We start from the raw sequence: 15,230 nt of genomic DNA on the forward strand, positions 1-15,230 counted from the left end.
GGTGTTAACAGCTGCCCTAAAGCTGCATTGGGTGTTAATCAAAAGCCACCTCCCAAATAGCAGGAAGCCTTCCTCAAGGACCTTAACCTGCCCCCAAGGCCCTGTTTTTACCTTGATTTAGCAATTCTTACTAGTGGCTATCTGTTGTCTTCCTCCCACACAAGGCCCCAAGCTTGGGGTTCTGCTGCCCCTACGGGCTTGCCTTTGGTAGCCCCTCAAGGAGAAAAGCTCCCCAGGAAGGAGATAGAGCTTTATTTTTATCCTAGTTAAAGTCTCTATCCAATACATTAATCGCCAAGATAACCTTGGTCCAGGGCATTTCCTGAAGAAGCTATAACCAGCTGGGGTTAATGAACTCTCCCTACCATTAATTCCTCCGAGAGGCCATTGGCCTGAATTGTTACTTAATTACTCTTCTGTGTACAGCTTCATAAAGCAATGAAATGCCTTCTTTCAGGAAAAAGGGAGATGGTAATGGGGGTCATCAGAGGCCATTAATTTTACAAATAGTTTGTTAGAAACTACAGTATGTTAAGAAGTCACTCTGGCCCACAAATCAACTCAATGCAGTCCTTATTAAGTCAAGATCTGAAACTTCAGGTTTCCGTGACTTGCACACATAAAAAGTTACAAATTGTGCCTAATCTGGCCAAAATATACATACCAAATAAAATCAATTTACTCCTGTTTTCTGTTGATTGTGTTACCCCTTTCCACCCCCAACACACACCCTAGAGTGTAAACTCCATAAAGCCAAGTGCTTTGGGCTATTTCGTTCCCATTCTGTCTCCCTCGTACTTAGAACAGTGCCTGGCAAAAATAGGTGCTCCTTCCAAGTTTCAGTGTTTGGTGAATGAATGAGTAGTTAGTTGACTACATTATGGGATTAGGCTGCTGGTGTTAGGACCCAGAGTTCCCATATGAGTCAAGCTTGGGCAAGGAAAGTGCTCAATCTGCTAGAGAAATGAGACAGAAGCTATCCCTTCAATCTGCCTAGAAATCAGATCCATTGAAACTACTGCCACCAAAGGGAAGACTCGGCTCTGAACTTGGCACAAATGAGGAGAAACCATTGCCATCCATCCTATTGTAACATACTGCCCCACCCATCCTATGTCAAGAGCAGAATTATGACCCTATAGAAGGTTCTGAGATTCTATTGGATGGTTCCAGTGGGGAAAGATTAGACTCTTCAGAAGCTAATAGACTAGAGCAGAATCCAGAAGACCATACATCAGAAGGGAGGTAGACTTTATTGGAGAAAAGGAGGAAACTAAGTAGCAGAACAAGCCAAATTATTTACTCCTGCTTGTTTTTTCTGAGTCCTATTTAATACCAAAGATCTTAATATCTGGAGATTCTTGCAGAAGCCAGGCTAGAAAGATTATTTTCCAGGGCAGTTATGCACATTTATCTATGCACATGGGGCTTAAGAGAAGCACCTGGGCATAGAGAAAAAAAGATATTAAGAACAACTGATAACATCTATTGATGCTTACTGCCACGTATACATTTCCAAAGGGTTTTGTGTTGGTGAACCACCTATCTGCTGCAGGATGTATATTGAATTTTCCAGCATTATCCCTCTATCCTCACTGTATCCTTACTGAGGCATAAGCATATTCATTATAGGAGTGGGAGGGAAAAAAAACAGTTAATTTTGTTCCTGTCTTTTGGGACTCTCAGCTAGTTACTGTGTTTTATAAATGGACCCATTTCCCCAATTCATTACATACATCTCTGCTGGTATTTTAGGGAATCTACAATGGAAGAACACAAGGACAATCAGCTAGACTATGAGTAAGTAGTCCTGATTATGCAAAGTCACATCCAAGGACCAAGGTATGAAGCAGGTCTGCTACTGATTCCTCCTTTCATCTTCTAGTCTTGCTCTCTCCTTCAGCTCCTATCCATCTGTCCTCCACTGTACTCTGCCCCAAACACCCCTTGGCCTCCTGAAGTGACAGCCATTGCAAAGCCCCCATCCAAGCCAGCCCTTCAAGGTAGGAATTTCTTTTCCAAAACCGTCCCTTGTGCCTACTCAATACATATGCCCATCTACCTATCTTATTTCCAGTTAGTGATTTTAGAGACAAACCAATTAATTCAATGAATTAATTCATTTTCAAGAAAACAAAAAGTTTGAGAGCTTCCCATGTGCCAGATACATTTCTAGACTACACTAGCATTAAGTTACCATTATTTCATTCAAATTTACTTCAATGATACCTGCATTCTTGAAAGTGAAAACCTGGATTACTTCTGTGTGTACTCAATGCAGTGACTCCCATAGGATATTCTCAAGCTTTCTAGTAGGCAATAGCAGAGAAATTTTCAGTTGAAGGGAGGTAGGAAAAGACTGAAGCCCTAACTGCTGGTGGAAACTTCTTGTGGTTCTGCATAAACCTATGTCCAATCATAAATTATGTACCAGCTTCCTGACTAAATGTACTTGATAAAAGTGTACTGCATGAGCAGCTTTTGTGAACAATTTGAAAATCATTCTCTCCAATGCAAAAGGCTGTTTAAGGAAGCAAAACTTCTCCTGGAACCAGAGTGGAGGTGCACTATTATACTGAGCACTCTGGCCAACAAAGACCTCCTTTGCTGAGTTAAGAATTATTGAAACAAATTGTACAGCATAATTAAGAAATGTAATTTCCTAAAAATGAAAAAGGAAAGGTGTGCTCCCAAAAATAGCCAGGCTAATGAGTTATATGTCTTCTAGATATCCTTTTTGGCCCAAAAAATTAGTGATCTTAAGATAACTGGCCCTTATTCATTTTGGGGGCTGAGCCTACAGGTCAGAGAAAGTGGAAATCTTAAGACTGGTCCAGTCAAAGAGGAACATTAACAGTTTGAACATGGACCTTGAAAGGGATATGCAGAGAATAGATGAAGCAAATCAGGAACTTCTTCTCAAAATCCAAGAGAAAGAAAATGAGATTCAGAGGTGAGTATTGGGGTTTCATGTGGGAAGTTCCTAATCCAAAGAACTGGGAGGAGAAGAAACAATTGAATTTTCCAGCTTGCTCTAGAGCCTTTATCTTTTTATAACAAAGAAGTTTTTCATTCTTCAGTATTTGTCTGTGGTTCAAACCCCTGAATAATACAGCAAGTTTCAAAGAGAATCCTAAGGACACCTGGGTGGCTCAGTCAATTAAGCATCCAACTATTGATTTCGGCTCAGGTCATGACCTGAGGGATCATGACCATGGGATCAAGCTCCTCATCAGGGTCTGTTCTGACAGCATGGAGTCTGCTTGGGATTCTCTCTCTCCCTCTGTCTCTGCCCCTCATACCACTTAATTTCCTTCTCTCTCTCTCTCAAAATAAATAGACATTAAAACAACAACAACAAAGAAAATCCTAAAAGAATGAAAGATACTCACCTGAGCTGGAAGTACATTGGGGTGTTTGATGTGGTAAATGGGGGAATCGTACTTTTCTTGTCTTTAAAGAGATTCTGATCCTAAGGATCCAGGAAAGAAAGGGTTTCCAACTTTAGATTTTATTTATTTATGTGTTTTATTATTTCTAAGGCTGTCAGTTCCTCATAGTGTGTGCTTGCATCGTCCAGGATGGAAGGTGAGATTGCTCACACCAGAGACTTGGCTGAAGATGAAGAATGGGAAAAGGAGAACCACACCATGATAGAGAGGGAAAAAGCCTTGCAGGAGCTGGAAGAAGAGACAGCCAGACTTGTAAGCAAGAATTAGGGAAGAGCTTGGCGTTCCTGGGTGGCTCATTTGGTTAACTGTCTGAATCTTGACTTCAGTTCAGGTCACGATCTCGTCAAGCCCTGAGTCAGGGTCTGCGCTGACAGTATGGAGCCTGCTTCGGAGTCTGTCTGTGTCTCTCTGTCTGTCTGTCTCTCTCTCTCTCTCTCTCCGCCCCTCTCCTGCTGGTTCTCTCTCTCTCTCTCTCAAAATAAATCAATCAACTTTAAAAAAAGGTTTAAAAAAGCAGGGAAAAGCCAACTGATAGGGTTGATTCCTCCTCACAGTCAGAAACAACAGTTTCCCCTTTTTACATACAAAGTATAATCAACTCAAAAGTCATAGCAGAGTATGTCCTTGCATGGAAGGGGATGTGTGGAGGGTAGGGTGTCTCTGGTAATATTTAATATTGGGAAGCCGGGGATGTGGTCATCTCAATCCCTGGGAAGTTGGTGTGTACGTATGGAGATCAAACCACAGGTCCTTTACCTGACATTATGCAGGAAGGTACAGTTACTGTAGTAAAATATCACTGGGGTAAAATAAAGAACAGTCAACCAAATCAAGATGGTGGTACACAGATGCACATTTAAACTCTGCTTCGTCCTCTCAACAGGATAGGAAGAATGAGACTCTGGTCCACAGTATAGAAGAACTTCAAAGAAAGGTGACATGGGGCTTTTGTGTTCCCTGGTGTCCCCACAGCAGCACCACTCATCAAAGAGGCAAGGGAGGGCAAATAATCACAGAAGATCCCACATGTCAGAGAGGCCTGTGCTGGGCGTGGGCACTACTACTAATCCACTCTCCTGAGGCTGAGTGTCATGACCAAAGTGCCATGGATTATCCCTGCAAGTGTCAAATTGAAAGGAGTGGATAGGGCATCCCAGGTATTCAGTGATCCCATAGGTTCTTCATTCTATCACAAGGAAATTGCTTCCAAAGGGATTGACTGGGACCTCTGTGGTGAGAGGTTAATTTTGCTTTCAATAGAGACTTTTAAAAACACTTAATTCCTAAAAATTCCTTCTTCTTTGTCCAGGTATTCCCTCTACCTCAACTGGTCAAAATACAGTGGATTTCTTTATGATTCCCCTACTTTCTGACCCATGCCCACAGGCCTGAATAATGTGGCATGGATTAGGGGTTCAGGGAAGTACTCCTGCTTTGAGCAGCTTTGGTGGCCAAAACTAGTGAGAATAAATGGAGGTAGATTAAAGATGTTCCCAAAGACACCAAGTATCCATCAAGGGACCATTTCCTGGCAGCTTTGATATGGGCCAAGTTACTGTCTCCCACATATCAGAGAATGTCTTTGTCTGCTATATTTTTTTTATTTGATATATTTTTTATTTGAAATGTATCTTTTCTGTTTGAAACCACAGCTTACAAGGAAATCACATAAGGCAACCAAGTGTGAACAAGAAGATCTAAAAGGAACCCCAGAAGAGTCAAAGGTAAACAAAAAAGCAATCTCGAATGGGTTTGGTCTGCGTGACCAGGAAAACAAGTCTTTAAGTGGAAACAATTGTCAAAGTTGGGATAAATTCTTTGTAGTTTCAGCCATGCCAGATTAAACCTGGGCTACTAAATGCTGAGTTCTCCCCTGCCCTTAGTAAGGGCTTTCACTCTGAAGCCATATATTTTATTCTCTTTCCATCAAAAAGAGGGCACAAATGCACAAATACATACATAACATTGGAGGTAGTTGAAGTCCCTCATTTAAATCCCAGACCCAGAGGTACTTAGTGTGATATATGAAGTTGAGCAATTTAATCAGTTCCTCCCAGCCTCAGTTTGAAAACTGAATGAAATTGTGTATATAAAATATTCTTTTTTTGGAGTTCTAAAACATTAAAAAGTCACAATTTTAAGGTGATTATTTAAAAGTATGGCAGAAGCATATGCATGAATTCATATAGAGGCAGAGTTTGGACTTGTAAATCTACTGTGTGCTAGGTAATTTACACACCCTGTCATTGACTCCAATCCAGCAAAGGATTCATTCAACTGGTCATTCAAGTATATAGTGACCTCTAACTGCTAAGTGCATCATACAGGGCTTACCATTTCCCTAATTGTGTTTCACAGTTAAGCACCTGAGCACAACCATAACCCATCTGATCAAAGATGCAAGATTTAGAGATCTTTTTTTTCAGAAGGCAGATTCAATTCTTATTGATAATTTCTGTAGGAATATGTCCTTGTCCTTGCCTTATCTAATTTTTCTTTGCTTCTTTTTATGATGTTTAAGTTTTTGTTTTCTTATTTTTTCTATTTTTTTTAGAAATCTCTGCACCCAGTGTGGGGCTCCAACTCATGACCCTGAGATCAAGAGACACGTGCTCTTTTGACTGAACCACCCAGGCCCCATCTTGCTGTTTTTTTTAATTGATACTTATTTTTATATATGTCATTTAAGAACAAGTAAATTAAAGAGCAGAAAAACACACTGTCCCTATCTTTCAATCTCTTTTGCTTCTTAAGCCCCACATTTAAGCCCATACTTAAGCCCATACTGTGTGTATGAAGACTCAGAAGATATAGACACATTTAAAATAGAAATCGAAAATGAAAGAATAGAGAATTACTGCTCTATGTTCTGGTGGCCAAATTAGCATTGATAGACATAAAAAAGAGGAAGTCAAAGCCTTCAAGTAAGTTGTTTGGGCATGCCTATCCAGAACACTTATCTGGAAAGAAAGAAATCAGGAGCCTGTGTGTACATGGGGAATAAACTTGAGCTAAGACTAGAAAGGAGCTTAAAGCCCCTTGATTATCCTAGCCATAAAACTGCAGAGATTAGAAGACTGATTTTCTTCCTTCTTCTGCCCAAAACAAGTTTTGCTAACAGCAAGTCTGCCCGAATCTAGCGGTGACACTTTAAGTCTGGCTATGCTGGCCACATCAGGTGAGCTGATTGTGACAGACTCCAGACAGAGAGTTCCTGGCACAACAGTGGCCATTATTTTCCTGGCAGCCATCAGCCCAGCCCTAAAGAGTATTATTAATGCTTTGAATCATTCCCTTTTGTCCACCTATTTTGAAGAATTCTCACGTTGTATCTCTAACTCTATGAAATATACATTATCTCTTTTGCTTCTGTTCCTCTTGCATGCTGGTGATCAGTTCAGCAGTTTAATAGGACACCCGACTCAACTCCTTGTGACTCAGGCCACTGTCTTTAAAATACAGCCCATAGCACCTTTGGCTGTCTGGCCCTAGATGTAATTGACTGGTGGGGAAAGGAACTGTTAGAAGAGTCCAAATGTGAAAAAAAAAAAAAAACGGTAGCTCAATGAAAGTGGGAACAATAGAGCTGAAAAGGGAAGAGAGGAAAGCCTGCAGTATGTCCCCTCTGCCTACAGAATATACCCCAAATGCATCTTTTCCTCTCTACTACTATTACACCGCCCTTTTGCAAGCCACCATAACCCCTCACCTGGATGCTAAAGTAGCCTCCTAACTAGTTAGTCCTCCTGCCTTTATACTTAGACCTAAACAGTCTACCTTCCACACACAGAGAAGATTATTCTTTAGAAAGAAAACAAGCCAGGGGCACTTGGGTGGCTCAGTCAGTTAAGCGTCCGACTTCAGCTCAGGTCATGATCTCAGTCATGAGTTTGGGCCCCGCATTTGGCTCTGTGCTGACAGCTCGGAGCCTAGAGCCTGCTTCGGGTTCTGTGTCTCCCTCTCTTTCTACCCCCTCCCCTGCTCTCTTTCACTCACTCTCGCGCGCGCTCTCTCTCTCTCTCTCAAAAGTAAACAAACATTAAAAATTTTTTAAATAAATTTAAACAAGAAAGAAGACAAACCAGATTGTATCTTTACAACTTTAAGCTCTCACCTGGCTTCTCACTGCAATTAGAATAAAGAACCAAACTCTCCAGAAGCTATAAGGGCCTATTGTAATCTCTTACATGTCTACCTTTCCCTACCTCATTTCATTCTTACCAATTGCCCCTAAGCTCCAGCCACGTAACATCTTCATACACACCAAATTAGTGCTACTTCACACTAGATTCAAGTGTCCTCTCATCTCAAGGTTGAATCCCCTCCATTAAAAAGACATCTAAAATTGGTCCTGACGCACTTTAACCACCTGTGAGATAATGTTTGTGATCCCATTTCAGAATGGAATCCTGCTTTTACCTGGCTGACTTACCAGTCTCTTTCCCTTTCTATAGGCTAAGTTAAAACAGCTGGAAGCTTCCTGTGCAGACCAAGAGCAAAAGCTGACAAAGGTAAACGACAATAACTTCAATGTTCCTTCTCCCACAGTAAGGAAAACTTGATCTTTGGTCACAAGATTTGAAGGAATGTATTACATCATGTCAATACAGTCCCCCAGATTACCTTCTCTTTTCACATTTTTTACGGAATATTCTCCATAATCTATACCTTCTATGAATTAGTATCTATTTTTCTCCCAACTGTCCCCAAGTAATTTCCATCGGGACTGTAAAGTACAGCCTGTTCATCCACAAAAAAACAAAAAAGGCATGATTTCATACATACAGCAAATACATATTTAGAACAATTAGAAAAGCACATTTAAGGCCTGGGGCCTAAGAGGAAACAAGTATACTACTGTTCTTATAGCAACTTACTGAGTAAAATTTAAGACTGAATTTTGACTTCCCAGGTAATGGAAAACTACACATTTGTGGCACAGCTCTGTGAAGATCAGGCCCTCTGCATAAAGGTACAGTTTCTCTGTAAAGGGATAGTAATGCGTTTGTTAAGGTACAGGATGAAGTGAAACCAGGCTTTTCAAAGAACACTGCAACAATTTTAATGCTTCAAGGTGGCATTACAAAGGCCTTTAGGGAGGATGACACTCTACCACTAGAATCATTCTATTACTGCCCTCATCTCCAAAGCTCTGAACTCTTAAATTAATAATGAGCACTTTCCCTGTTTATAATCCCAATAACCACAGGGACCTGCCCAGTGGTGAAGTGCAGTAAGAGATCTGGAGTAGTAGGGGGCTGGTGGACTGGGAAAGGAGACAAAATGGCAGTGGGAATACCAAACATTCACATGACAATGCTGTAACACATGGTTATTAACAGCAAAAAGCACATAAGGCTTCTAGCAAGTAACTGTGGTTTCTTTTATTTCTCTTCGAAGAAGTACCAGCAAACTCTGAGGAAAATAGAAGAAGAACTAGAGACTCGGTTCCTTGAGAGAGAAGTGTGAGCTTTGGCAAACAAAGGAACATCCTGGTTTTAGTGGTAACTCCATCTCAGCCGGAGTCAGAGCAAACATTTCTCTGATCAATTCCTATTTGGAATTCAGTGAGCCCCAACACCACATAACTTTCCTCTCTGTTAGCGATCTTGTTGACCCCCACTCAACCATATCTATTTAAAAATGCAGGTCCTTCTCCTATCTTTCTTAACAGACGGCAGAAACATACCTTCCTTCATAATTGTAATCACATTGTCAATTATTCAGGTTTATATTAAGGGCAAGAACATGTGCTTTAAAAACGGTCAGGTGCCCGGGTGGCTCAGTCTGTTGAGCATCTAACTTGGGCTCAGGTCATGATCTCTGGTCTGTGAGTTCAAGCCCTGCATGGTACTCTGTGTTGACAACTCAGAGCCTGGAGCCTGATTCTGATTCTGTGTCTCTCTCCCTGCCCCTCTCCCAGGTGCGCACTCACTCACTCTCTCTCTCAAAAATAAACATTAAAAATTTTTTTAATAAATAAAATAAAGTACAGTAAAATAAATAAAAAGGGTTAGTGGTCTGGCACCCTGATAAAATGGGCATTCTTTAAATTTTATAATAAAGGTCTTAAAATTAATACTATCCTCACTTCCCCAAAATGTATGGAAATTCAACCATACGGGATAGGCATGAAACTAATCTCCAGACATAAACTAGGTCAATCATATTATGAAACGCAAACTGTATACTATATTAAACTATGAACATTAAAATTAGAAATTAGAGTAAGAGAAAAGCCTCCCCCCCCCCCGCAAAAAGAAAAAAAATACTCCTTGAGTATGTCAAGAGTCTAAATAGTGAGAAACTAAAACCAAAAACCTCACTTCCATTCCCTGACCCTCTTTAAAATTTAAATCTTAATTCACTTGGGAAGTATATCCATGTATTAAATATTTTGGAGTCTTGGGATTAAGAGAAAAAGACCTAGGCTTCATACAGCCTCTAAATAGGCTAGTCTACATTGTGGCCTGGGGGCCAGGGCACCAGGACTTAGAGGTCCTTACCCCTAATGGACACCTTCAAGTCTCCTGAGATCCTTTCTGAACATTAAGTATGGCTTCATTACTAAGCCAAGATTTTAGAACAGGACTACCCAATGGAATTTTTTGTGCTATCTAGTATGTAGCCACTATGCACCTATTGAGTACTTAAAAGATGGCTGTTGTGATGGAGGAAGTGATTTTTTTATTTTCATTAAATGTAAACAGCTACGTAGCCATTGGCTACAATACTGGACAGTATAGCTTTAGAATATAAAACTTTTTTAAATAACCATGATGTAATACGAACATTTAAATGTACTTTATTCAATTCCCACCTTGGTTCTTTCTCTCCTAGATCAAAAGTCTTGAGCATGAATTCTGCAAGAAAAAAGTGTAACAGCCAAAATAATAAGGTAACCATTTCAGTCCACTTTCAGCTTTTCTCAGGGTCATTACCTTCAAGGGAGTTTCCAAAACACTATAAGCCACCAGACACATACCAATCTTCTCATGTGCATTTTCCAAGAATAGTAGGACACATAATTCTAAAGCATTCCAACCTTAAACATACGAAGATGCTATGGGACAATGGTCTCTCTTCTCTCAGAGCCATGCAAATGACTTGTTCTCAAAGAAACTAGCTTCAGACCTCACAGAGTTTAGAATGGAAGCAGGAAGAAATATTAACTGAAGGAACATTCTTGTGGAGAAGAGGCCAAGACAGGACACATATACCACTCCTCCCATCTCCCATAATCACAATGGTCTTTCCTGGTGATCCCAACAGGATCCCAAATTTCTCACTACACAGAGCACCAGGACATATATCAGAATTAGCCCATGAGTTAAAACATGAGAAGTCATTACTTCTTTATGTAACAGCTTCAGTGTCTGTTCATATTTAACATCATGATGTCATTAGCATATATGCAACGGTCTAAAGGACACAATTGGATTTAGAGCATCCTCTTGGCCTGCTTCGTGTCTTGTGGTGGCAAAAAGATAAACTTCCATTAGACTTTAATTTTGTAACTTATATTGGCTTTAGAGCCAAAATTGACATTCACTAGAAACTTTATCATTTAGATAGTCTTCATAATTTCAAAAAAAGTAAGTATTTTATTCCTAAAAAACAAATATCAACAATCATCTATTGTCGTTGGGGTCATCCAGATGTTTGGATATGTATTAGACCATGTTCACAGTGACCATGGTTCCCATTATTCGGAACAAGTTATTTTGGCCCCAAGCTTGCATATTATACAACAACCAACAGCAACAACAAAACTCCTGAAAATAACTGGACTCCACCTCTCTAGAACCAAGCTTGGCATGCTCCCTGATGTATCCCATCATCTATTCTCACTGACTAATCAAAGTATTCCTTCTCACCACCTATCAGAGAAAAAATCTTCCTCAAGATTACCAGAGTCCCATGATGGTTCAATGACCTATGATGTCTGAACAACCTTTACAGCCTGCCTGAGCAAATGACCAGCTGGCATGCTGCTTAATCTCACTCAAGCTAGGGAACAAAATTCGTAACCCAGAAAGTTTCTTTCTAATTCCAATTCTGTGAGCATCATTTTCACAATTTTAAAATGTGATTGTACTTCTTCATTTTTATCTCACAAGCAAGCTAAAAGGAAAATGAAATAGCTGAGAAAATATTTTGGAAGAGAGATGCCACAGAAATCCAGGAAATATCCTCATCTTTATATTTTTAGAACTCTTAAAACTTCTCTTAGAATACATTCGTGTGGTTTTCATAGCCTGTAAACTTCTTTAAGGGTTACTGGTTAAGCAGGAGGTAAGGGTGTAATGTGGATTCAAAGGACCCAGGTTCCAAGTCTGGCCCTGCCACTTATTAGCTGTATGACCTTACATACGAAAAAGGGCAACCTACCTTGACTTTTCAGGCTTTCATTAATTTCTATCAATATATTAAAAAGTAATACAAAATTACACATACATACAAGCAAATATATACGCTCGTCTCTGAAAATTCCATCTGTTTATGCATATAAAAAATTGCAAGACATTATCTAAATATAACATTAACTAATGGCTCATTGAATGTTATTTGACAGTGAATGGTAGATTCCAGAAATTGCTTATTTATTAATGTCTTTCCTTCTTCCAGGATGATTCTCTCCAAAACAAGGGAACTTGGTTCTGTAAAAGGTAAGGAGACACCTTTGAGTAAACTTCCTGGAAAATGGGGAGTTTCACTTAGCCATCCTGGCAGACAACAAAGTCTAGACAAGGAAACCCTTGTAGACATACCCACACACATACCCCCAGAGTGAAGTCAACAAACTAGTGTCATCGATGACCAAGTTTCTCACTTCTAACGTAGGACTTCCTCATCCCAAGGCAATCCCTAATCTCAATTTTCCAGTTTTAGAAGCTAATAGGCTAGTAGTAATCAGAAATAAGAACTTTATTACCTAAGATAAATGTGGCAAATCTCATGCTTATTCCTTTTTCCCTTTAATGATTTCAATTAGCTTGATGGATCTGGTTCCCCAATAACATCAAGATTGGAAATGGGGATCCTTTTTATGATTCATAAGATGATTGGATTTTCACACTATTTTGTGAGATGTGTCCCCCGCAAACTTAATACAATGTCAACATGTTACATTAGAAATACTAGAGAATTGTAAATCCATGTATACCCCTACTTAACAGCAAATGAGAGAAAATGATTATGAAAGAGAGATCACACTCAACAGTACCCAGAACATAATTCCTCAAAAATACTTGTTAAACTGAGTAAGAGCTCAAGATTCAAACAACCGAGCGGATATTAGTCCTGAGGGAATCACTGTGATAGCAAAGTAAAATTGGCACTCATGAAGCCCCTGCATTTTTAAGAAAAGGTCAGATTATGTTCAATATAATTTATTTAAGAAGGCAAAGAGAAACATATATTCAAAGTGGCATGAAATATGATTTAGACAGAGTTCCATCAAAATGGTTAACGTAAAACTATTGATGCTTAAAGGTCAGCTTCAATTGTCTGGAAAATTTGCTCAAGGGGGATACCCCTTCATTTTACATATTCAGATATCCCTAAATACAATACTCCCTGAAAGCTAGCAGAATTTCCCTAGAACTCCAAGGCTGCCTTCGCCTATAATTTGACACCAGTGTTTAGCGTGAAATTACCCGCATGGGCTCCCAGGGTAAGAAGTATCTGCTTTAAAAGAGGGTTGGTATCCTGAAGAGAATCTGACAATATCCTAAAAGTCTAGCTCATCATATCAAACTAGAAGGGTCTTTCTCTTGCTCTGCTCCAATATCCTATGGGGCACTGGTATATCGGGCACTGACTCAAGAGATAATAAAGGTAGATTATGCCTAGGATTTTCTCTGGGAATAACATCCCAGAACTTTCTTATGAATACTGTATTCAGCTTCAAGGAGAATACTAGGAAGAGATTTGTAAACGTTTTCTGATTCTAATTCTGACCAAGATGCTATACTATAATGGATCCTAACTCCTATCACCAAGACCAATTATTGATGAGGAACGGGCTGTTTTTGACTGGTGGATGGAGGTAGGTAGTGAATTGGTGCTGCCTCAAGCAGCAACGTAGCACAACTGGATAAGGGTTACACAGGAAAGGAAAAAGTAGAAATTTGCTTGTGCAAATCATAGTAAAACCACAAGGTCAAAATAATTCATCAGTTTAAGAAAAAATCAAGACCACTATAAGGGGAATTTACAGAAATTCATTAGGAAACATTAAAAGTAACATGAATGAAAGAAGAGAAATATAGTGAGATAATCATAAATACATCAATTCTCTTCAAATGATAAGCTCATTTCAATTCCAACCAAACTGCCCAAAAGATTTTTCATTAAATTTAATAAAATTATTCTAAAAATACACTGGATATAGAACAGTAAGTCAAAAATAACCTGGACAATTTTAAAGGAGAGCAAAGAGTGGGGAACGTGCCCTTCCAGTTATGAGGACTTACTTTAAAGCTACATTAATTACAATAGTGTAATACTGTCACAGGAATAAAATCAACCAATGAAATAGAAACAGGGCGTATATGGAACTCTGATATGTGACAGTGATTGTATGTCACAAAGGAAAAAAATAATTGTTCAATAAAGGTAGGGGAGGGGTGCCTGGGTGGCTCAGTCAGTTAAGCGTCTGACTCTTGATCTTGGCTCAGGTCATGATATGAGTTTGAGCCCCATAGCGGGTTCTGTGCTGACAGCATGGAGCCTGCCTGGGATTCTCTCTCATCTCTCTCTGCCCCTCCCCCACTCACGTTGTCTCTCTCTTTCTCTCTCTCTCTCTCCCTCTCAAACATTAAAATAAAATAAAACAAAATAAAATAAAATAAAATAAAATAAAATAAAATAAAAAAGCAGGGTAAAAATGATGAGATGAGATGTAATAATGAGAAATAATGAGATTGGATCACATTTAAATACACACACACACACACACACACACACACACACACTATATTTAAAAAGCAAGGCCAGATATGTTAAGGACTAAATGTCCAAAAAGAAAAAAAATCTTTAAAAATTGACATTAATTATCTACTGCCACATAACACATTATCCCAAAACTTAGTGTCTTCAAACAACAAACATTTATCATCTCACAATGTCTGTGGATTAAGAATCTGTGAGCCACTTAGCTGGGTGGTTCTAGCTCACCATCTGTTATTAGGTTGCAGTTAAGATGTTGGCCAGGGGCACCTGGGTGGCTCAGTGGTTGAGCATCTGAATCAGAGCCTGGAGCCTGTTTCATATTCTTTGTCTCTCCCTCTCCTCTCTCTCTCTCTGCCCCTCCCCAGCTTGTGCTCTCTTTCTCTGCAAAATAAACAAACATTTACCAAAGAAAACTTTTTTAAGATGTTGGCCAAGTTAGAGTCATTAGAAGGCTAGACTGGAGGATCTATTTTCAAGGTAGCTTACTCACACATCGGACAAATGTTGCTGCTTGTTGGCAGGAGGTTTCAGTTCCTCCTTACACAGACCTCTCCACAGGACTGCTTATGTATCCTTCCCAGCATGACAGCTGGCTTCCTCCTGAGAGGAAAGAGGAAGCTGCAATGGTTTTAGTGTGTAATCTAGGAAGTCACACACTGTCACTTCCATGATACTCTATTCTTGAGAACCAAGTCATTAAGTCCAGCCCACAGTACAAGGGAGGAGAGTCTCTTAAAGGGCAGAATATCGAATAATGTGTGGACATATTTTAAACTAGAGGGGCGCCTGGGTGGCGCAGTCGGTTAAGCGTCCGACTTCAGC

At 39.7% G+C, this 15,230-nt stretch overlaps 1 protein-coding gene, 1 long non-coding RNA gene and 1 pseudogene across 6 annotated transcripts in view; 2 read left to right on the forward strand and 1 right to left on the reverse strand.

Moving 5' to 3' along the window:
* Positions 1–3,474, reverse strand: part of LOC125909833 (uncharacterized) — a 510,892-nt gene extending 507,418 nt beyond the window's left edge. Inside the window, exon 1 of one of the 2 annotated variants that reach the window (XR_007453784.1) lies at positions 3,393–3,474. This is a non-coding gene — a long non-coding RNA (uncharacterized LOC125909833). Of the gene's footprint in view, positions 1–2,229; positions 2,312–3,392 lie in introns of those variants that run through there. The other variant, XR_007453785.1, reaches the window with a different exon arrangement.
* Positions 1,161–15,230, forward strand: part of TMCO5A (transmembrane and coiled-coil domains 5A) — a 16,083-nt gene continuing 2,013 nt past the window's right edge. The window contains exons 1-11 of one of the 4 annotated variants that reach the window (XM_049613310.1): positions 1,161–1,245; positions 1,756–1,800; positions 2,804–2,953; positions 3,581–3,704; positions 4,336–4,386; positions 5,105–5,176; positions 7,907–7,963; positions 8,365–8,424; positions 8,853–8,917; positions 10,293–10,350; positions 12,081–12,121. In XM_049613310.1, the coding sequence (XP_049469267.1) occupies positions 1,766–1,800; positions 2,804–2,953; positions 3,581–3,704; positions 4,336–4,386; positions 5,105–5,176; positions 7,907–7,963; positions 8,365–8,424; positions 8,853–8,917; positions 10,293–10,350; positions 12,081–12,121 (713 nt within the window). In that variant the 5' untranslated portion in view covers positions 1,161–1,245; positions 1,756–1,765. Of the gene's footprint in view, positions 1,246–1,755; positions 1,843–1,915; positions 2,004–2,796; positions 2,954–3,580; positions 3,705–4,335; positions 4,387–5,104; positions 5,177–7,906; positions 7,964–8,364; positions 8,425–8,852; positions 8,918–10,292; positions 10,351–12,080; positions 12,122–15,230 lie in introns of those variants that run through there. The other 3 variants (XM_049613307.1, XM_049613308.1, XM_049613309.1) reach the window with 3 other exon arrangements.
* On the forward strand, positions 12,493–12,590 carry LOC125910641 (uncharacterized; annotated as a pseudogene).

The sequence above is a fragment of the Panthera uncia genome, assembly GCF_023721935.1.
Source record: "Panthera uncia isolate 11264 chromosome B3 unlocalized genomic scaffold, Puncia_PCG_1.0 HiC_scaffold_1, whole genome shotgun sequence".
NCBI classification, from domain to species: domain Eukaryota; kingdom Metazoa; phylum Chordata; class Mammalia; order Carnivora; family Felidae; genus Panthera; species Panthera uncia.